The 22965-nt window shown below is 29.4% G+C and overlaps 1 protein-coding gene across 7 annotated transcripts in view; it reads left to right on the top strand.

Annotated features, from left to right (window-relative positions):
* Positions 1-226: 226 nt before the first annotated feature.
* The window catches only part of Eip93F (Ecdysone-induced protein 93F), a 414251-nt gene continuing 391512 nt past the window's right edge, over positions 227-22965 (top strand). For 3 of the 7 annotated variants that reach the window (XM_076394730.1, XM_076394726.1, XM_076394724.1), the window contains exon 1: positions 334-981. In XM_076394730.1, coding sequence (XP_076250845.1) covers positions 888-981 — 94 coding nt within the window. In that variant the 5' untranslated portion in view covers positions 334-887. Of the gene's footprint in view, positions 982-22965 lie in introns of all 7 variants that reach the window. The other 4 variants (XM_076394729.1, XM_076394723.1, XM_076394728.1 and 1 more) reach the window with 2 other exon arrangements.

Below are 22965 nucleotides of genomic sequence, written 5' to 3'. Positions count from 1 at the left end.
GGCGACGCGATTAATACGCTAGAAAAGAATAAAAACAGGCCCCGAAGAGAGACCCGACACCTCTAGAAAGAGATCGCCTAGGCTCATAGTAATGTCGGAAGATAGACGGAGCTAGGCGCGCCGCGAAGGAGCGACGAAGAACACAGATAATGGGGATGCACGACGTTCCGCGCGCCAGGCGAGGGAAGGGAAAATGCAAGTGCATGCAAGTGCCGAGTGGCGTCGCACTTGTTGCGTCACAATATGACGTTACTACAGTAGTGATACAGACCACCATTCATACAACACATTGCTGCTAAATTTCAAACGGACGAGGGATCGGGACGCGCCAGTTATTAAACATGTAACGCACCAGTCGAACCGATCAAAGTAAGCCGGTTTTCCGTTGACGTACGCGACCCGCGACCGACGCCGACCACGATTTTAATGCTCGTTTGTGTTTGGTTTCAGATCGAGGCGGAAATGGCGAGAAAAATCGGACCCGCACCGTCACGCAGCTGAAGACCCCCGGGTGCACCCCGACCTCCACGCTCGGTTTTTCTTGTTACGACGCGTCGACGACTACGCGGGACGAACTTTTATACGCGCCCCCTCTCACCACCCCCGCCGGCCGAGCGGCTAGAAGCGGAAGACGAAGAAGAGAAAAAAATCACGCCGGATTTTTTGTTTTTGTTGTTGTTGTTGTCGTCCGATTTTCGTTACTTTTGAATTGTTTTTTCCCCGGCGAAGTCGTGTGCGGGAAGGACTCGTTGTGGTCGGTTGTTGCAGTAGTGGTGCGGACGAACGGCAATTTCAACTGATAAAAGTTTGGTGTAATGATTATTGCGAAGCGATGGGTAGGAAATTCGGTTTAACCAGTGTCGCAGCGAACTGGTCGCCCGTGAAAAATGGCAGAGTGTTCGTACGCGAGATGTGCACAAAGGCGACGGAATATTAGAAGAGAACTCCAACGATGGACAAGAAATATGGTTCATATTGTCGGTGAGTACCGTCGAGATATTTTCCTTCCTTTTGCGATCGATAGCGCGAACTACGGTTCCCGGCACAATAACATAACCTGTTGACTATCGGGATATTTTCCAAGGATTATTCCTCCTTCGCGAGGGGGGGTTCTTCTCCCTAATTGGGCGGGCTTCTTCTTTTCGGTCGCTCTAATGATTTTTAAGATGCAGTTTTTGTATGCGTCGTGCCGCATTTTTCTATAACGGCGCCGGGTTATTTTTCTTTTATTTTAGGACGAAAATTCGTCCTACGTACACCGTTGGGCTTCTTTCAGCCCGTCCTTTTTCATAACCTGCACGATAGGACGTTTCTAGAATCGGGACTCGATATTTCTTTCCATTCGAATCAAATTCTGCAGTCATAACTTAACCGAAATTATGCATCTATTTTTTTTCGATCTAAAATTGCTTTAAAATAAAACCGAAAAGAAATATTTTAATAATTCCATAGTAAACCTTAACTTTTTTTAAATATTAAATAAGTTATATTAGATTGTAACACTATTTATTAATTGTTTTGACGTCTTCACAACAAGTAGTATGTTTCAGAAAGTACTTCAGTAAGAATCTTCATTTTATTCATTAATTTTTCATTTTATCTTTCAATCGAAAATTGCTTTTTGAAGAAACTATTTTAATTAAATTAAGTTTAATGAGAAACATCCTAAATCCCAACAATTTTTATTTAAAATAAATTAAAGAGGCTAGTTGGTTGCGAAAACAAAAATCTATTAATAGAAACCCTATTCTCGGGATAATAAAATCAATTACATCTATTATAAATTAATTAGTTAATAATATTAGATAGTAGTAACACATTTTCATGAAATACAACAATTAAGTTCAAACAAACCCTTAACAGAATCAGATTTTATTCATAATTTGGCTTTTTCTATCTTTCAATTGAAAATTGCTATATAATGAGACCGAAAAGCAATATTGTAATTAAAACAGAGTAAATCCTACCAGTCATTAATTTAAACTAAATTAAAAAATCTCATTAGTTTAGGTTTTAACATGAAAGCAAAAAACCAAAATTAATTAAAAATATTCCATGGTTTTCACATATTCTCAACAATTAGCATGTTTTAGTTCGAACAAAATCTTAACAGAACCTTCATTTTATTTTTTTTATAAGTCTATCGCAAATTCCTTCATAATAAAAAATAAAAGAAATGTTTTAGTCGGTTTAAATAATAAGGCTAGTTTAAGTTTTAGCATAAAAACAAGAAATGCATAGTGCTGTGATATATTCTCAATAGTTACTGTCTCGAAATTCAAATAGAATTCTAACGAAATCTTGATTGTTTCATGCATTTGTTTTTTTAAAAGGAATATTCCTTATATTATAGTACTTTTAAAGTAAAAGAGAAGAAAGAATTATGATAAAGAGTAGTTACAATATTTGAAAATTGCTATAAAATTATGACGAAGTAACAAACATAATCACATTTGATGTATCAGTTGTGTTTAAATGAGATATATTGAATTAAATGTAAATAATTTTAACAGTTGATTATATATTTTGAACAATTACTTCCTAAAATATTTAGAATTATTTACAAAAGTAATATGTTATATATTGTATGGCTGACAGTTTAAATATAAATTTTATTACTGTAAGCTTTATAGTAATGGATCCAAGAGAATGGCATTTAAAACTGATTTAATGAAATCCTATGAGTACTGTGAAATATCTTTTAAAATAATGAGTGAGAACTTCAACAATAAATTATTCTAAAACTCCACTTATTTAACTGAAGAAATGTTCGTGGTTAACTTTATATAAAAATTACATATAAAATTTAGCAGTTGTCTGACACTTTGAAGGTAAAATATAATTTTTTTTTTTATATCACATTTATGCTAAATATTTTATATAGACAATATATTTATTATACAACAAAAGCAATTATATATAATTTTTATATTGTGTACAATTAAACTCAAATAAAATTGTAATGATATTGTTATATTAATATTTTGATCAGTCATATTGGTTATCAATCAAGATGAACGACAGGTTTAATGTTTTAATATGAAAGATAAAATATACTAACAAATAATGTTGGTTCCAGTTAAGTTTATAGTTTTTTATAATATTATACAGTGTATATAATTTAACATTTTTAAAAGCATACTTTTCAAACATAAACTGAAATATAGTTTAGGAATTTTTAAGTTTAATAAGCTTCACAAATGTATAATATGGTCTCTATATAATTTCTTAATTTTTTATTTGGTTAAATTAATTTTTCTGCTATTATTATTTTGGTAAGTTTTTGTTGTATTTTAAATACTATTTTACAATAAGATTTTGCTTTGTTTTATTTTTGCATAAAAAGAGTTCTGTTCTAAATTTGTTTGACCATATGACAATAATAAGTTGAATATTTATTTTAACTACTATTTTACAGATCGAAAAGTGCAATTTGCACAATTCACAAGCAAGACGAGTGTACATCAATATGTATTCCTCAATTATAAAATTATAATAACTTATAGCTATAGTTTACACTAAAGGTACACTTTATATAAGTTCGTATGGTTTGGTTCTCTTCAATCTCCTGACATCCTGCTGTCCAGCAGTTGTATTGCTTCCACGTTAGTATGATTTAGTAATCTTCTTTCGTGTTTCGATGCGAAATCTTGGATAACTTCGCAAATCCATTTGATTTCCAGGTCATCGTGCAATTATTCGTTAGTTACGTAGCGATAGGCATTGGTAATCATTCCAAGAACCTTGTTTTGACAGCGTTGTATGACTAGTTGATTAGAATTTATAGTGCAACCCCATATTGGCACCCAATAGGTCCAAATTGGCTTATAGATCAACCTCTTTGATTCTAAATCAATTTAACAGTATCTTCCGACTAACCAGTATAGTTGTTCTATTTTGGTTCTAATGTGTGTTGCTTTTTGTCTAACGTGATGTTAAAAGTATATAAATAAGGATTTTTTTTAGAATATTAAAAAACTAGAAAATTAAAAAACGATTACAATATAAGTCATGACGATTTTTAACCTAACATTTGTTTTAAAATAGTAAAAATGGAATTAAATTTGTTCATCATAAATAATGCGATCTAACTTTTTATGCCATATATACAGCTTATATTTAGTTTAAAGAGGCTTGTGTTTAATTCAATATAGGTTTGTATTTTATAAGTTCATTTTGGATTAAGTAAAATTAGATCTCTTATATTTTAAAGTTTTGCTTTTAAAGTAAAACTTTTACTGTTAATTAAAGTAGTATATTATCAATTATATCTAATTAAATTAAGTCTAATATCTCTATTTAAAATTTAAACATAAATTTCATAAACATTTTCACAATTATTTATAACTGATAATAACTAAATAGATATATATTTTAAATCCACAACTAACAGAAAAGAAAACAAAAAACCAAAATTAATTACACCTATTATTTAATAAAAGAATATCGATATTTTTCGGACAAATAGCCTAATTAGTACTAATTTTATACATCCTCTTCTTTATGAGTTAAATTGGATGCAATTCCTGATGAGCAAATACATCTAAATGATCAAAAAGGTTGATATTAATTAATAAAATTAAATTTTTTAACATAAGGAACGTGGGTGATGTATGGATATATAGTTTATTAAGTAAATATCTCACTAAAAATCTAATTATATGCGAAATATATGCGATTTTTTTCATATAGAATATAGAATAGAATATAGAATTTCATATAGAATGAAAAAAAAATTCGATATATGAAATTTTTTTATAGCTTATATTCTTCTTTTTACTGACGAGGATTTATCTGGACTGGACCTACTCATTAATGTGGTCTCTGAACCACGGTTATCCGCATTAAGGATCTCAAACATAAATTTGCAACTATGTCCCAGTAGGATTCGAACCCGCGACTAACACAACAGTAGATGGACCGCCCTCTCGCCTTTACCACGGCGCCAACTAGATGAGAAATTTAAACATTTGATTCAAAAAATACACTTTTACTATCATATATGTATTTAAAACATATATTAACAGTTTTATTCAATATATTAATTCTTCATTTATTCACTTATTAATACTAATAATATTAATACTATTAATACTTCAATATTCAATACTTATTATTTATTATTTTTAGTAATTCTTATTTATCATACATCGCCAAAATAAATATGGTGAAATGATCTTATAAAAATATACAGTATAAAATAGCATAGTTTTGTCTTATTGAAATTAAAATTGTTTCTTTTTCCTGAAATTTAAGAATGTTTTTGAATCCAAAAATGCGTTTATTGCTTGTTTTATTAAGCTCCTGAATTATATTGGGAATACTAGTAATGTTTCGTGATTTTTTTTATCAAAAAATGAGCAGTATTATCAATCGCAACTACAAGCCACTATTTTATCTCATCTCTTTGATGGTATGCTGCAAATTTCTAGTATCTTCATATAACGTCACTTAATGTTAACCTTAACGTTGCAAGAAACACTTCTTACAGAAATCATGCGCTGTTAAGGTGTCTAGAAGAGCAATGATCGGAAAAAATGGCGGTTAGTGTGGTACCTCCCATTTAGGCGTTCCCATGTAAATTTTCCTAGATTTTCAACGTTCCATTCTGTTGCAAAATAATTTGATAGCATTTCTGGTACAAAAAAATTATTGTTTATTTTGAGGCCCAGCAATCCATAGTTCTGATTAGGTTAGCAACATTTGTGTTAAGCTGATATATGGTTAATTACGTAGACAAATATTTATGATGTTTCTATTTTAAGTTTTAACCAGGAATGAAAAGCATAAAACTGATTTAAAAAGATTTACTCTATTAAACATACAATTATATATATAAATTATACATGTATTTGATTATTTAATGTGAGCTCCGAACCACGGTCCTCAGCATTAATGGCTTTAACATGTTACTGGCGTGACTGGGATCATTTTTCTTGTCGGATTTTACACTCTTGCCTAGAACATTCACAAATATTACACAATCAGTTAGTCCCAGCAGGATTCGAAACCGCGGCTATCCCAACAGTAAGAGACCATCTCATCGCCTTTACCACTGCGCGATCAAGCCGGCATATATATACATTGAAATAAAATACTAAAGAAATATATATTCTATTATTTACAAAATATTATTATATAGAATTGTTACATTAAATTTAAAAAATCGATCTATGCACAAATAAAAGTAAAATAAACAAATATAATAAGATTCATTGTATTTCATAAGTTTACACTCGTTCTTGGTTAACTATTTTTAATTTTATAGAAAGTCTGTTTCCTATATTCCGCAATCATATTTGAATGGTTGTCCTAATATAACACGTGTATTGTATTTGTATTTTAAGTATTATTATCATATAAACGTATCAATAAAAAATATTTGTTTTTTGGGTCTAGTTTTTTAGATATTAACAAGATCAAATATATTAAACCGCAATGAATAAGAATTTTTAATTACAAATTCTAAATAAAACAAGAACAATCTGTTAGTATTGAACCAACAGTCTCTTCATATTATGGGAATTTAGTGCAGTAGTTCTAAAGTTATACGCCTACATATTTATTTATATAGGTAAGTTGTGTTATCAAAGGACCATTAACAATCGCAACCTAATAAAATATAAAACAATAGAGGAATGACAAAAATACGACTTCATAGAAATTAGAAATATAAACGAGCCGAAACCATTATCGGCCATTAAACAACATTATTTTGTATCGAAAAACTCGAGCCAACAACACTTTATTAATTGAACTGTTAGTTTATATATAATATCAAAGTTATAATTGCGAAATTCAACCAGTACGTCTATATTCAATAAATTTTTAAACCAGCAGAATACGTGTTGATATTGACGCTATAAATTATTCGTAATAAGGCATTTTGTATGTGAAACTTTTGAGTTATTCAGTGTTGAAAAACATGTAATAAACGGGTAGTAATTTGCTATTGATACATGACAGGATTTAGCTTTGTGTCATTTCTGTATAAAAAGGGTTCTTTTTTAAATTCGTTTAACTAATAGTAATTTAAAAATGTTATATCATGGGGAGTTCAAAAAGTTCCCAGGAATATAAAAATGAAAATATATAATAGATATCTCTGAGCAATATTTCACAACGTCCTATATCTAGATGATACTATGATCGGCAGTCGTATAATTTGATTCGTTCTTATTCAAGTTTACCACGCAGACGCGTCATTTGACGTCACATTTTATTGACCAATAAATCATAGAAACAAACTTAATTGAATTTATCTTATTAATTTATCTTTTTAATCCTTTTATTGATATTCCCCATCTTCGTGTGTTATAATTTTCTTAACTTTAATCCAAAAATATATCATAAATTTTAACATTCATCATTTTAATATATGTGTAACTAAAAATCATTATTTATGTATATAAAATAACTGTAATGTTATTGAAAGGATAGAATATAGGTATAAAATAAAGGATATTGCTTAAAGACCTAAACACGATATAATATGATTGTACACAAAAATTGTATTTAATTTGTTTTTTAACATAATTGTTGCAGCATGTATATTTTAACAACGATGAAAGCGATGTCTCATTTGTTTGCTCCTAGTACATTTGGTAACGCAACACTTCTTGGAACGACGATGCATCGTAACGAACTAATTTGGTTATAATTTATTCACAAGAACGCAGAAAAATGTTAAACGTACTTCTTTATGTTCTACATACAGAAAATCGCACCAAACTTATTAAATAAACAGTAAACGCACCATAGAAATAAAATTGATCAATCAAAAACCTTCGCGTGATTTTTAGAGTCATCTAGATATTAGATGTCGCGAAATGTTTCTCCAAAATTGCTTATAAACATTGCCTTTGATGGAAATAAAATCAGAAGGAGCTAAATGTGGTGAATAATCTATATGTTGAGACAATTCGTTCTGTAGTTTGAGCCCTGTGAGTACTCATCAATGCTTTTAATTGGCCTAATAAGTTGGAATAATAATCTAAATTAATTTTCCTCAAAATTGCTAAAAATTCACTAATTCGGCATATCAAAAATAAAGCCAAATACTTTGGGGAGATAATATAGCCATATCCTTGTTTTCTTGCTAAATGATTTAATATGTTTTATAAACTCTCATATTTGGTATTAATATTAAATGATCTCATAGCAGTTTTAGTTAGACATGCATACAATTTAGGTTTAATATAAATTTGAATTGACGAAATTTTAAAAATATCAAATTTAAATTAAAATGAAACAATATTGTGGTAATAAATAAATTTAATTTTTAAAATATTTTCATTTGTAATAACCAAACGTATATAGTTTAGAATAACCACTAAAATAATTAATAATTAAGGGAAATTTGGTATTTCAATTGCTCTATATTTTTAATAAATGATATTATTTCAAGTAATTAATACTATTAGATGTGTGAGAATATCTATAAGTTCAATATTAAAGTGTGGAAGAGGGAATGTTATTATTTTGTTACCTTCAAACCTTTTTTTAATTGTAAATATGTATGTTTTAAATAATATATTTTTAAATTGTATTATGATTTTTTAAATTCTAAATAGTTGCTTCTCAACAAATTGACAACACAAAGAAAATGATATTCGCAATTATATTTTGCGTTTTCAAACCTTCCCATTAACATTTATCGCTAAATTAGATGCATAAAAACAACAACGATGACCAATTTAACCTTGGCAACAATTGTTAAAAGTTATAAATTTTAGCTTTCACGTCTTTGAATAGTTGAATACATTTCGATGTAAATTGTGCGTGAGTCAACAAAAGCGTATTTATTTGTTTGATTTGTTTTTCAGTATTTTAAGCATAAATAGTTTGTATTAAACGTTTAAAACATTTAGTCTCATTTATTTCAAATACTGTATGATTATCAGGATGAATATTGTATAAAAATTAGAAATATATAGGGTCGATCAATTTGTTTGTATATCATTTTAGGCAAAAGCCAGGACTGATCAGTTTCAAAATCAGAGAACTGAAATAGTTATTTGGAAGATACTCCCAATTTAACTTTAAATGAAAGAGATTGATGGGCTTATCAGTTAATTACAAAGCCTATCTGAACTTATAGGATGCAAGTATAGGATTGTACTTGTAAATCAAGCCGACTAGTAACCTAACGCTGCCAAAACAAAGTTATTCCATAAAATACCTATGCTTTTCGCTAGTTAAACAACCAATAATTACCAGATGACCTCGAAATTAAATGGATCTATGAGTAACAAAAAATGTTCCGAAATAATAAGACGTAAAGTAAGTAAGTAAACATAAAGACAAAGAAAAGGAACAAAAATACCAAATAGTTCTCGATTGCTTGCAGATAACGTAAACATTTGATTTCCAATAGATTGATAATATTTTTTTGCATGGATTTCTTAAGATTAAGATTATATATATGCCAGCATGGTTGGCGCAGTGGTAAAGGCAACCGGACGGTCCACCTACTGCTGCGATAGTCGCGGGTTCGAATCCTGCTGGGGCATGGACGTCAATTTATGTTTGTAATTGTTTAATATTTGTGATTGTCCTTAGGAAATAGTGCAAAATCCGACAAGTAAAATGATCCCAGTCACGCTGGGTAAAATCGGATGCCTTCTGAGATGATTTCAAAGTTGGTCACTCGGTAGTCGGTAGGCTTAATGCCAAGGACTGTGGTTCGGAGCCCACGTTAAACTGTTGGTCCCTTAGTGGGTAAAAGGAGACTTTAAAATATAAAATATAAATATATATCCAAAGTATTTTAACAGAACTATTTTAAAAAGTTCTGATTTAGAGGCCTAAATTATAAGATATTTTCGAGTAAGATAAGACATTAAAAACATTTTTTTGCAAGATGTTTATTATTCAAATGAAATTTATCACGTTTGACATTCGACATATTTTCAATCTCTGTGGTTAAGGGAAAAACCAAAAGTACTGTATCAATAAGCGTGTTATTATAGCCCTGACCTTGGAAGAATAAAGTTTTTTTCGTAAAATGGCGACAGCTTGAAAAAATCAAAAAACATTATATGTTTCTTGATATACGAATTTTCTGAAGTTAATTCTAATTTCTTTAGAAGTCGCAGAAACTGCCAATTCTAAATCATCACATCAAACTTCACTAGGTCTGACAGCAAATATATAAGCTTAGTAGTGGTGTACTCGGTAACAAATTTCTAAAAATGAGAAAATAATAATAGCTTTAGAACAAATTAATTTAATAATAATTATTTTTTGTTTCTAATATGAAATATGTAATAAACAAATAAGTAATAAGTTTTATTATTGGCTTATGATCAATATTTTTAGGGTGTAATATTCTTGGGCAGTTTTGAAAAGTATTTTTTATTAATTTATTTATTAAAACTAGTATACGATTAACGATTAATTATTATCTGTCGTAAGATACCAACAAATAACTACAACTAAGGTACTTTCAACTGAATCGCTTAGTGTTCAGGCATTAGTAATATCGGATGATTTTTTTCGTTTGAGACATGACTAATAATACCATGTATATTTAGAAGTTTGGGCGTTTCCTTGTTGACTTGGATCTGGAGTCTTATTTGGTGGGAACCAGCCAATCTTATGATAGTGTCCATGACCATCTCAATTTCTAGGTCGCAATGGAGGTCACAAACACGTACATACTAAGAAGCATTCACAATACACTTCAGTACTTTCTTTTCCTTAGAATCACGTAGTATTGGAGTCACTAGTGCAGAAACACAACTTAATTCCATAGCTCCCACTGGTATTAGTATTTGCTTATAAAATAGGCTTGTTGTAAATGGATAGCTTGGAGCTTGATATGAATATATATTGGGCTCGATGTTGAGTTCATCATGTTCCTTTTTTATATGCTTCTTCCATCTGATCTTCGCATCCAAGGTCATGTCGTGGTATTTTGCTGTGTTGGAATATGAAATTTGCATGTCATTAAGTTGTGTTATTATTCGTAAAATATGTGTGTCGATTTAGAAGCATTTATACAGAACAGCAGTTTGGAATGTTCGGATTGTGCTTTCTGTAGGCTCTGCTACTGGTAATATTACCGTACCATCGGTATTTGTGACGGTTTTACTACATAATGTTCTGTGAAAATTGCTAAATCATAAAGACAAAATAATGTGCTTCGAAAATTGTTTTTATGACTAAAGTGTTGGGAATATACCATGCTATCGTTTCTTCAGTAGCAGCTTAATGTTATAAAAATATTCTGTTTGTTGTTGATACATTAAATATCCCTCGTTACAAAGGGTAACAGTTAAGTAAATAGCTATTTCAACGGCCAAATGAATTTAATTCATTCATTTTACTTTTGATTTTCTGAGGACAAATTTCAATATATTGGTTTATTCTTGTCTATGTTTACTTTGTTCTCTAGGGGGTAATATTCATGGACAGTTTTGAAGATTGTCGTGTTTCAAGCCGGTTATGAAAGTATAACGACAACGACAACGATGAAAATTATTCAAATTTTGTTTTATTTGATTACATCTAATATTAGATATGCTTGGATCAATCTTAACATCAGCCGGCTTGGTAGTGCAGTGGTAAAGGCGATGGGACGGTCCTCCTACTGTTGCGATATGCTGCTGCTGGGGCATGGTCGCAAATTTATGTTTCTGATTGTTTAAAATTTGTGAATGTTCTAGGCGAGAGTGTAAAATCCGACAAGGAGAATGATCCCAGTCACGGCAGTAACCAGGCTGGGTAAGACCGGATGTCTTCTGGGATGATTTTTAAAATTGGTCACTCGCCAGTCGGTAGGCTTAATGCTGAGGACCGTGGTTCGGAGCCCACGTTAAACTTTAGGCCCAGTCCAGATATACCCATAGTTGGTAAAAGGAGACTAAAATCTATATAAAAAAAATCTTAACATCAGTATTTATTTCCCAAATTAGAATTAAATTAGACTACATAAGCAAAAGTTAAAATGAAACATTTATATATTATATCTGCTCTATTGCTTCCTTATTTCATAATTTATGCTAAATCTTGAATAACGTCGTAAATCTACTTGACTTTGAGGTCATCGTGCAGTTCTTCTTTGTTTACGTATTGGTAATTAATCTAAGAACTTTGTATTGGTATTGTTGGATTACCTGTTGGTTTTATGGTTTAGTTAATTTTTATAAAGCCTAACGTGATGAATTTTAAAATGAGGACAAATTCTGAATGGTTTAAACATTGAGAATATGCAAAAATATAAAAGAAATAGATTTTTTCCAAATTGATATATTGGAAATAGTTTTAGTTTTCATCTAAAATAATATGGACTACATTTTGACACATGAAAGTTTTATAAACTGCATTTTGACTTTATATTTTGGTTTGATAAATGAGGTAATATGATAAAAGATAATTATACAATAATGTAAATGATTTATTTATACCCTGTTATAGTACTTAAAATTACTCAAATTATTATCTTGTAAAAATTTAGTTCTAATAACGAGAATTATACTAAATCCGCCCCTGTATATTAAAACAAACCTGCTCGCAGTCGTGCTATTTACTAATTCGACGCCAGATATATTAACCAACATGCAAAAATACGGTTGGTTTTTATTTTATTTCGCTGATTTAAACAATTGGTGGGCACCGGGCATTTCCTGTCGCTTTAACCTTGACAACCACCAATAATATTGATAAATTTGGCATCATTCGCCATTTTAGACGGACTAACAACCATTTTGGAGTCGGCGTTCGTTTCGGGAATTAAAATTTAGGTAGAGTTAGATGCGGTCGGTACCGACGCAGGATGTTTTGTTATCGCGCGGTGGTAACGATAACATTGTAATATGGAAAAGTTTTCGCTTCTTTCTTGATCCCACTATGTTACGTAATTAAAAATATGTTAATTAATATATGTTTGTTTAAATTTTGTAATATTAAGGTTTTAGTTAATTGAATGTTTAGTTTGTTGACAAAATTATTTCAACATAATTTTTAATATAAAACTTTAGAAACTTTTAAAGTTAAAAAAAGTTTTTTTACTAATAAGTCTTAAAAATTATGTAATAGGGGATGGACAACTTAATATGATCCCATGACATATACACAACATTTTTTAAATAATAAGGTGTTGAGTCAGTGTTTGATCTTAAAACAGCAGCAATTAAAACAGCTCATCACAGAATAGAGTCGTAATATGTCAGAAGATGATGTTGAAAAAAGAAATCTAATCATCATTATCTGCTGTAAAACTGAGATCGGGCTGATACTCATCAAACCAAGACTATACCTCTTTGGCTATGTGTTTGGGACTATTATCATCGTGGTATATAGCAGTGTCTAGCAGTAACATGTTAGTCACAATAGGATCATCATGATTTAGGATGTGTAGATATTAATATGCAGCAATCTGAGCAGTGATATGAAAGGGAGAACCAGCTAAATACATAAGGTATACTTGACTGTAACAAGCAGATATTTTGCAGGTTAGACTTCTAATGGGGTTCTGGGGATATAAACCCATCCGTTTGTAGGGAATAAAGTAAACGATCGTTCAACAATCATTCCACATTTTCCTAACTTCAAGTTTTAAGGCTTTATGACCGTTGCACTACTTCTTTCGCAGCTTAGCTTTGTCTTCGATTATAAAAGGTTTAACAATAGCAGCTCTTCCATATTTTTGAGCAGTTTTACTCAAGCGGGTATTGAGTTTATCTGCTACTTTTGTAAGGAGTTTTTTATGTTTTCTGGGTACAATTTTTTCAATGTTTATCTGTCTCTTGCAGTTAACTTTATTTTAACATGGTGACAGTTTTACCATATTTTGTATAAGCATGTATTTGTGTATTAAAGAATTTAATTATTTTTAAAGGTGTATAAGAGATCATCATACGTACATTAACTGTAGCAGAACTAAGCATATCATACACTGAAATATACCTAAATATAACCAAAAAGACTATTAGTAGTTTCATCAGACTGTAATTTTTAGACAGCATCTTTAATATTATATTATGGAAAATACATACTGTAAAATTACTTTCATTTTTGTATGTTTGCTTAACTTTTTTAATCTTATACAAATTTGATTCGTTGATTTTTAACATAATTATTTTTGTTTCAAGCTATTCTGGTATAATTTAAATACAATGTTAATATATGTGATATTAATATTACGAAAAGGTATATGACTGATATAACTATGTTTGATGTAGTTGTTGTGTCACTTAGACTACTTAAGATAAAGTTTACCCAAAAAATCTCAAATAGACTTTATAATTGATTGATAAATCATTCTCTTTGATGTTACCTCAAGTAACAAGTATCTTTCAATTAGTCAGTACAGTTGTTTATCTTGGAAGTAAACTGATATGCTCAGATTTTTGACTGACGTGATTTTTATAATTTAACATAAAAATTAATATTTTTTATTCTCCTCAACAGGAATAAGCAGAAGTATTTTTGGAGAAGAATATACCTAAATATAAACAAAAAGACTGTTAGTAGTTTCACTTGAATCATTCTTTGTCAGCAAATACTGCTTCATCAGACTGTATTTGAGCATCTTTAATATTATATTATGGAAAATACATACTGTAAAATTACTTTCATTTTTGTATGTTTGTTTAACTTTTTTAATCTTATACAAATTTAATTCGTTGATTTTTAACACAATTATTTTTGTTTCAAGTTATTCTCGTATAATTTAAATACAATGTTAATATATGTGATATTAATATTACGAAAAAGTATATGACTGATATAACTATGTTTGATGTACTTGTTGTGTCAGTTAGACTACTTAAGATAAAGTTTACCCAACAAATCTCAAATAGGCTTTATAATTGATTGATTGAGCATTTATCTTTGATGTTACCTCAAATAACAAGTATCTTTCAATTAGTAAGTACAGTTGTTTATCTTAGAAGTAAACTGATATGTTCAGATTTTTGACTGACGTGATTTTTCTAATTTAACATAAAAATTAGTATTTTTTATTCTCCTCGACAGGAATAAGCAGAAGTATTTTTGGAGAAGAATATACCTAAATATAACCTAAAAGACTATTAGTAGTTTCACTTGAATCATTATTTGTCAGCAAATAGTGCTTCATCATATGGAAAATACATACTGTAAAATTACTTTGAATTTTGTATGTTCGTTTAACTTTTTTAATCTTATTCAAATTTTATTCGTTGATTTTTAACATAATTATTTTTATTTCAAGTTATTCTAGTATAATTTTAATACAATGTTAATATATGTGATATTAATATTACGAAAAAGTATATGACTGATATAACTATGTTTGATGTAGTTGTTGTGTTACTTAGACTACATAAGATAGAGTTTACCCAAAAAATCTCAAATACGCTTTATAATTGATTGATTGAGCATTCATCTTTGATGGTACCTCAAGTAGCAAGTATCTTTCAATTAGTCAGTACAGTTGTTTATCTTGGAAGTAAACTGATATGCTCAGATTTTTGACTGACGTGATTTTTCTAATTTCACATAAAAATTAGTATTTTTTATTCTCCTCAACAGGAATAAGCAGAAGTATTTTTGGAGAAGAAAATACCTAAGTATAAAAATGATATTACGTATAGTATATTCATTATTTCGTAAGGCATAATTCGGTTTTATTCTCAATATATTGTTTAATGTTTAATATTTTCAAAAGCTAGCTTTCTTCATCATGGAGTTTTGCCAGTAGTTCATGTGTTTCACTTGAATTTTGGGCTTCGAGCAAATAGCAGTTTGTTGAAATATAATTAAGGATTATTAATATCATACTAGAATATATTTGAAATAAAAAAATTGCTTTTATTTGGTAATAATAAAAAATAATAAATGTGTATTATCGGTTTGATCCACAATGTTTAAAATAGGCAATTATGTTTTAGTACTATTATAATTATATCAAGGTGTAAGTTAAATTATATGAAGCTAACATTTTTAATGTATATTTATAGAAGTTTTTTTCAAGAAAATAATATTTCTTATTTTTCTCATCAAATATCACGGGAATGATTAGTATCATTATAATTTTTGATAAATTAAAAATTATAATTTTTATATAAATATGTTTACAGCAAAGTATATATTTAGTTAAGATAGATATTTATTATAGTTATTGTGAAATGACATTGCTTTCTACGTATCTTTCTCGATATATTATTAATATATAAATTTTTCAAAATATCATACGAAAATTACGGTTTACAAAATTTATTTTATTTATTTTAATAAATAAATTAGTTTCAATTTTGCAGTGATGAGGTGGTTTTAGAGAATACAATATTTAATTAATATAATTTTGATGTATTTTGTTTTGTTTGTGCATAATCTTTTATATATTTTCTTGAGGTCTTGTGACGTGACTCACTGTGTCGACTTCTAGAATAATGGTCAATAATTATTGATACAAATTAACACAAATACATTATACTTGTAGAAAAGCATATATCCAGTTAAAGTAATCAGACCCGGTACTTAATTCTAAAGTAATTATATATTCCCATTATTCCGTAGTGTTTTTTCAATATCTGTAAAGTGGCTTTAGAAGAGTGGCCATTTTTAATTCATTGTTGATCTCCCCTTTACTTTATATGTCATAAAAAAATTATTTTTTGTAAAATGCCGTTTATTGTTTCAATTTAGCTCAAGTACTGATTTTTTTATATTTAGCAAAGGGACCTTTATTTTTTTTATGGATATCAGAGTCATGGTTAGATTCTCAATGGCCCTTTGAATATTGTACTTGTATTGTATGTTGTATTCTATTATACAGAAGGAAAAATGGTGAGATGAGTTTTAAAGGTATCTGTTATAAAATCGTGAATATATTAATTATGTACTATGCACGTCCAATTATTCCTGGACATTTTAATTTTGTTATCCTTTTATTTATATTTATATACCAATTCGGTCTTCAATTCGATTTTATATGTTTAATATTAATCTTCTGACCAATGTTGAAGCATACAATTATTTCAAGAAGACTCTGTTTTGCCTCATCCAGATGATTAGCTATTATTATAAAAATCACGTTCCAGAGATGATTCATAATCATTTACATTACAATTTAAATATATTTCATTTCTGCTGTTATAGAAAAAAATCTCGAACCGTACGTTTGATTTTAAACAATAGTACTTTATAACACGTCAATGGCTTTCTACGAGCTGTGCCTAGCCGTAAAGAAACTAAACTGGCGAGAACGGTAATATAGTGTCGAAACCTATCGAGTATTCTTGATAATATCGCCGCTGTTTTCTTGGAAGATTGTGGAGCAATATGATTGAAGCTTTACAACCAAACATTCCTAACTTTGCGAGAAAAGATTTTGATTTGTTGATACTTACGTTTATGTGTCCAATTAGCATTCCAACTGTAAATATCTATACGTATATGTATATATATATATATATATATATATATATATATATATATATATATATATATATATATATATATTTATTTATTTATTTAAGTTTATTACATAAGCCTGCGGTTTTCATTAAGAATGGAATAGAAGAAACTGGGTGCGATTTATTATGTCAAAATTATGTATTATTTTCAATGTCTGTGGAGATGATTTGAAAAGTTTTAAATGATTCTACCACTTAAATATGGCTAGTTATTTTGAGTTTAATGATTGAGGCCTCTTGATGTATACATATAGCTTCACATATCCATTAAAAAAATCTAGCGCATCATCATTATATCTTCAGCTTATTTCAATCTTTATTATGAATTAATTTATTACTACATTACAATTGAACTTGAATTAATTCACAAGCAAGATGAGTGGGGTATAAATATGTATGTATTTCCCAATTAGAAATAAATTAAATTAATTTAAGCTAAAGTTAATAGTAACACTTAACACTATACAATATCTTATGATTTGGTTCGTTTCAATATTCTGGTTTAATAACCTTGATTCGTATTTTACTGATATATGTTGGATAATTTAGTCGATCTGGTTAGTTTCAGGATCATCGTGTAGTTCAGATAATTGATCGAAGAATTTTGTGTTGACAACGTTGGACTAAAAAATCTATTTGATGAGCTTAGCGTAACCCCATATTTGTACCGCAGGTTCAAATGGTTTTTATTAATGATTGAGACTAAATGATAAAAGACATGTTAAACAAATGCTACCAAAACAACACTTCCATCACAGGATATAAAGATCTACCCGTCCCAAATCGAAACACCATATATTATGTTAAAATATATTTGTTTACTAAAATTCTTTCAGACATTCTTAAGGCATTTTTCAATAGATTCAATGCTATAATAATTAGTCAAATTATTCAATCAAATTTGATGCCAGTGCTCTTTACCTAGATGTTTTCTTCATTCTTGGAAAGAGAAAAACCAGAATGTCAGGCCTGGCAGATACACAGATCTGCAAACGACAGTATAAACTTAAGAAGTCGGTAATAAAGTTGATAGGTTTCAGAGATGGTTCAGATGATTACTTCTAATCCGATTTGTTTTGGCCCACTTCATGTTTAATTTTCAATTATGCCAATAAAATTACATCTGTAAATGTCTTGGAATGCTTATAGCCTTGTTCAAGATAACATTTCGGACTATTTATAGAAAATAATTTAAATTGAGTATCTACAGATTTACATTAACTAATGTTAGTTTAAACCTAAGTCACTGAAAATCCAACACAAAAATCAACTTAAAATATGTCTAAAGCGAGTTCTGCAGGGTATAGTAGGGGCAAAAGTTGTCAATTAGTGAAATATTTAGCAAATAAAGTTGATGATGACGTTTTGGGAACAATTTGCACTGAAAGATTATTGTAAATTGTTCCTAAATATTAATTCTGAAAAAAAGTTCATCATCATTTAGAGGACCAACAAAACTGCAAATATTTTACGGCACAGGAATCAAGAAAGATAATAGTTTATAGAAATGGGTAGAAATAGATGGAACATATGTACGGAGCATTTTATATACAAGAATAAAGCCTGTTTAACATAATCCACAATTTGGTATATAGTACTACTCTACAGTTATTTTTGCTTTATTTATAATACTTTGGATGCTGAGGAAATAAGTCGAATTGACCAAGCCATCATCAACTGTGGGAGATATAATGAAGAATATTCGTACGATGCTGTTAGTCCTGCGGTACTAACAGCATCGTATTGGTTGAAAAGTAGGAATTATTACCAAACACCGGCTTCTGATTGGTGATGATAATGACAGTTCAGAAATCTCAAAACCTTTCAAGTGTAGAACTGTTCTTACTATTCATTGTTTTTCTTGTCGATTAGTGACTATCGATTAGTAGACATATGAAAAAATTCTAAGAGTTCGATATGAAGCTACTCCAGGATTGAATAGTTTAAAATAGTTTACTATTATTCATACAATAAACGAATATGTATAGACACGCATATAGATATATAAATAGAGATCGATGAAATGTGGCAAATGATATGGGAACGACAACGTAAATCAATGACAATGTCACAATCACAACCAGATTAAAAATAGAAGCGCATTTTGACATAATTCGCATGTCATTGACACACATTGTCACATACGACGTATCCAGACCAGTAATTCTTTTACAACAAATATATGTTAAATAGCTTGAATAACGCGACATTACATATTCTAAGAAATCGATGTGGTATCTGATAAGATAATGTATTGACACTATTGTCTAGTGCCACCTATTTCCATTAAAATAAAATAGTTTTTGATTAAAATAAAATTTTTGTTTTAAACTTCAAAGTTATGCTCAGATCATAAGACTTTCCTCTTTTAAATTCATACAATTATTCGGAATTGATTTACTTACCAAGAAAAAAAAAGAGATTGATGATGCCTTCATCAAATTTCAGCAAAATATTTACAGTTCAGATTGTGAGATCATGAAAGGTGGATTTAAGTTGTCAAAGTACCTTAACCATGAGCTATTGGAATAAGAAAACATCGTTACTTTGAAGAACACCTCTATTGCTTTTAGCACAAGCATCATAGTTAAAGTCCCAGTTTATGAGTTTTTCCCTTATCTGATATTCTCTCAGGCATTGGATGTAATGAAATTACGCAAATCTACAACAAGAAGCAATTTAAATATTTTTATCTAATTTCTATGTGTTTTGATATGCTGAAAACGAAAATAATATGGAGACAATTTCAGGGCGTTACGACTTTTTGAAGTAAGCTTAAAATCTAATACGACACTGTATAGTGGCGTTTTTTCGTAGATTAATACAAGAGAAGAGAGAAGAGAAGCCCTAAAACAGATCTGTTTCACAATAGCAGTTTTTATACTTTTTTTTTCCGGAAGGTCATCCTGTCAAGAACTTCATTTAACGCTACTGTACATAATTTGTAAATAATTTGTAAAATCACTTTCCAAAAGGCAAAAGGCCAATATACATAATTGGATGCAAGCTTGGAAAATAAAAATTACCGAAAGTAAATCTGTGCGTGTGCTTACAAACAGACCGTACAAGCACCAATAATAACAAATACGCTAAATATCTCGGAATGAGTCTTGATCCAAAACTTCGCTGAAAAGAACATAAAGAAGAAAAGAAAGGAAATGGAAATGAAATATAGGAAAATGTATTGACTAATTGACAAATTAAAATCAGAATTATCAGTACATAATAAATTGCTATTATATAAGCAAATACTGAAACATATATGGACATACGGAGTTCAATTATGGGGATGTCCTGCAAAGAGTAACATAAACAAAATACAGATTGTTCAGAACAGAGTCCTAAGAAGTAGTGTGGGTACACCCAAATACTATATTATACTATAATAATACTGTAATAAAATGTGGAGAAAAGTTACAATTTCCTTTATTATTACTTTATACATACTTTTGTACCTTTAGTACAAAATTATATATTAGTTCTCTCATATCTTTGCAATATTTTTATTTGAACAAAAAGAATAATGTTCCTTTTTGTTTCTTGTCTTCGGTTTGAAATGTGCAGCTATATCGAAGTGACATTTGGCATACGTTGATTACTATTTGATGTCCTTGAAAAGGTTTTGATACAAATTTGGCAGTTAATATTCCCACTATAAACAAAATTGATGTTGCTTTGATGTTTTAACTTTTGAATATTTAATCTTACATTCTTCCATATTCAAAACCAAGGCATGTTACAGCACTAAGAATCACAGGCCTTTTTTATCGGCGAGCTTGTGTTATTTTCCTTAATTTAGGTGCAAAGTCTATATAGTACAATTTTATTGTTAAGATACAAATATTAACAAGTCCAATTAATATGTATATCCGTATTATTAAAGTCAACTTCAACAAGGCGTAATCATATTTGTACAATTCGTTTTTCACTTTCCAATTGTTCTGTGTTGTATTTTAATATGTAATATGTATTAATTATTATGAGTAGCTGACGTTAGTTAATTTAAATTAATCAAAAAAAAATGTAAACACAATTTAAAACCTAATAATGTTGTGCACATGAAATGTGTTAATTTAAAAGCTTTTAAAAACATTCGGCGTCAAATAAATTGGAGTGTAACGATAATTGTTTGAACCTAATTTTAGAACTTATCTATTAAAAAAATAATTCGCTAATGATGTCGATATACAATTTTTAATGTTAATAATGTTTAATGCGAAATTAGTTCGGATCAATAAAACTGTTTCTATTGTTGTTTTTCTTCCAATTTATTGTATTATATATTTGTAATAATTTCAAACACTGATCAATGTGATATGTATTGTTTTGAACTTGGGCGACTTTTAAGGTAAATATATAAATGTATCACTAAGAAATTCTGAGATTTCTGTTCGAATAACTGAACCAAGACATCTACATAAGCTTCTTTTGACGCCGGTATTACACCATTAAAAGAGATTTGCTCAGATCAAATGAAATTTTTACTGAGTCACAATACAATTGTTGTCCAGCTTGGTCGAAATAGAAGCAAATATTATTTTAAAATCAATTATGATCGTTTTCTTGTTTAACTTCTTTATGCAATCTCCCTAGTTGCTAGTGGTATAGTATCGTATTAATGGTTTGGACAGGTTTGAGCGACTGAGGTTGAACAATTCTTTTCAAATCTCACTAAACACTTACTCATTGGCTTCTTTAGCGTTGTTTCAGGCTGAACGATCGTTTTTAAAGCTTCTCCAAGCTTCACTGGCTAACTTTTTCGTACGTTATGTTCATAACTGGTCCCTTTTTAACACCCATGAAAATTTATTTCAAGAATGACTCAATTTCATTTCGTTTCAATAGGAATTCATAAATGAAAATACTTTTATCTTTTGGTATTTAGTTCCGACTAACCTACAATGTGTGTTCATGATAACTTCAATCTAGGTATATAACTAGGAGAACACATCGGTCCTATATCAGTCTCTGGTGAAATAATGCTTATACATAATAGTTGTTAGAACGTTGTGCAGAAAAGTTTGTATTTTATTTATGTTAGTCTTTGCAGAACATCCACATAATTGAACTCCGTATGTCCGTATAGGTTTTAGTATTTACTTATATAACAGCAATTTATTATGTACTAATAATTGTGATTTTCTTTCAAATAGTCAATGCATTTTCCTATATTTCAATTCCGGATTTTTTCTTTTCTTCTTTATATGTTCCTTCCAGCGAACTTTTGCATCAAGATTCAATCCGAGATATTTAGCGTTGTAGCTATATGGAATTATACTATTCGTTTTTCCGATTTCCAATTATTCAATTCTAATTATTTATATTGTCACTTGCCAGTTGTAATCTTCGTGAGGCTTCTTCGCTATTGTCTCTGACAGATATAATCGCTGTATCATCAGCAAATATAGCCATCGTAATATTCTCCATTTGTGGTATATCACAAGAGTAGAGTAGATAAAATATTGGCCCAGTACACTTCCTTTTGGTACACCTACTTTGGCATCTTTTATTGTAAAGTAAGCTTCTTCTTGTTTAACTTTAAACATTCTAGCTGTAATGT

The sequence above is a fragment of the Rhynchophorus ferrugineus genome, unplaced genomic scaffold (assembly GCF_030347505.1).
Source record: "Rhynchophorus ferrugineus isolate W39M unplaced genomic scaffold, kcgeb_rfMv2 rfM2, whole genome shotgun sequence".
Classification (NCBI taxonomy): Eukaryota; Metazoa; Arthropoda; class Insecta; order Coleoptera; family Curculionidae; genus Rhynchophorus; species Rhynchophorus ferrugineus.
Note: the sequence above shows the minus strand (reverse complement) of the source record. Positions and strands in the feature narration are given on the sequence as shown.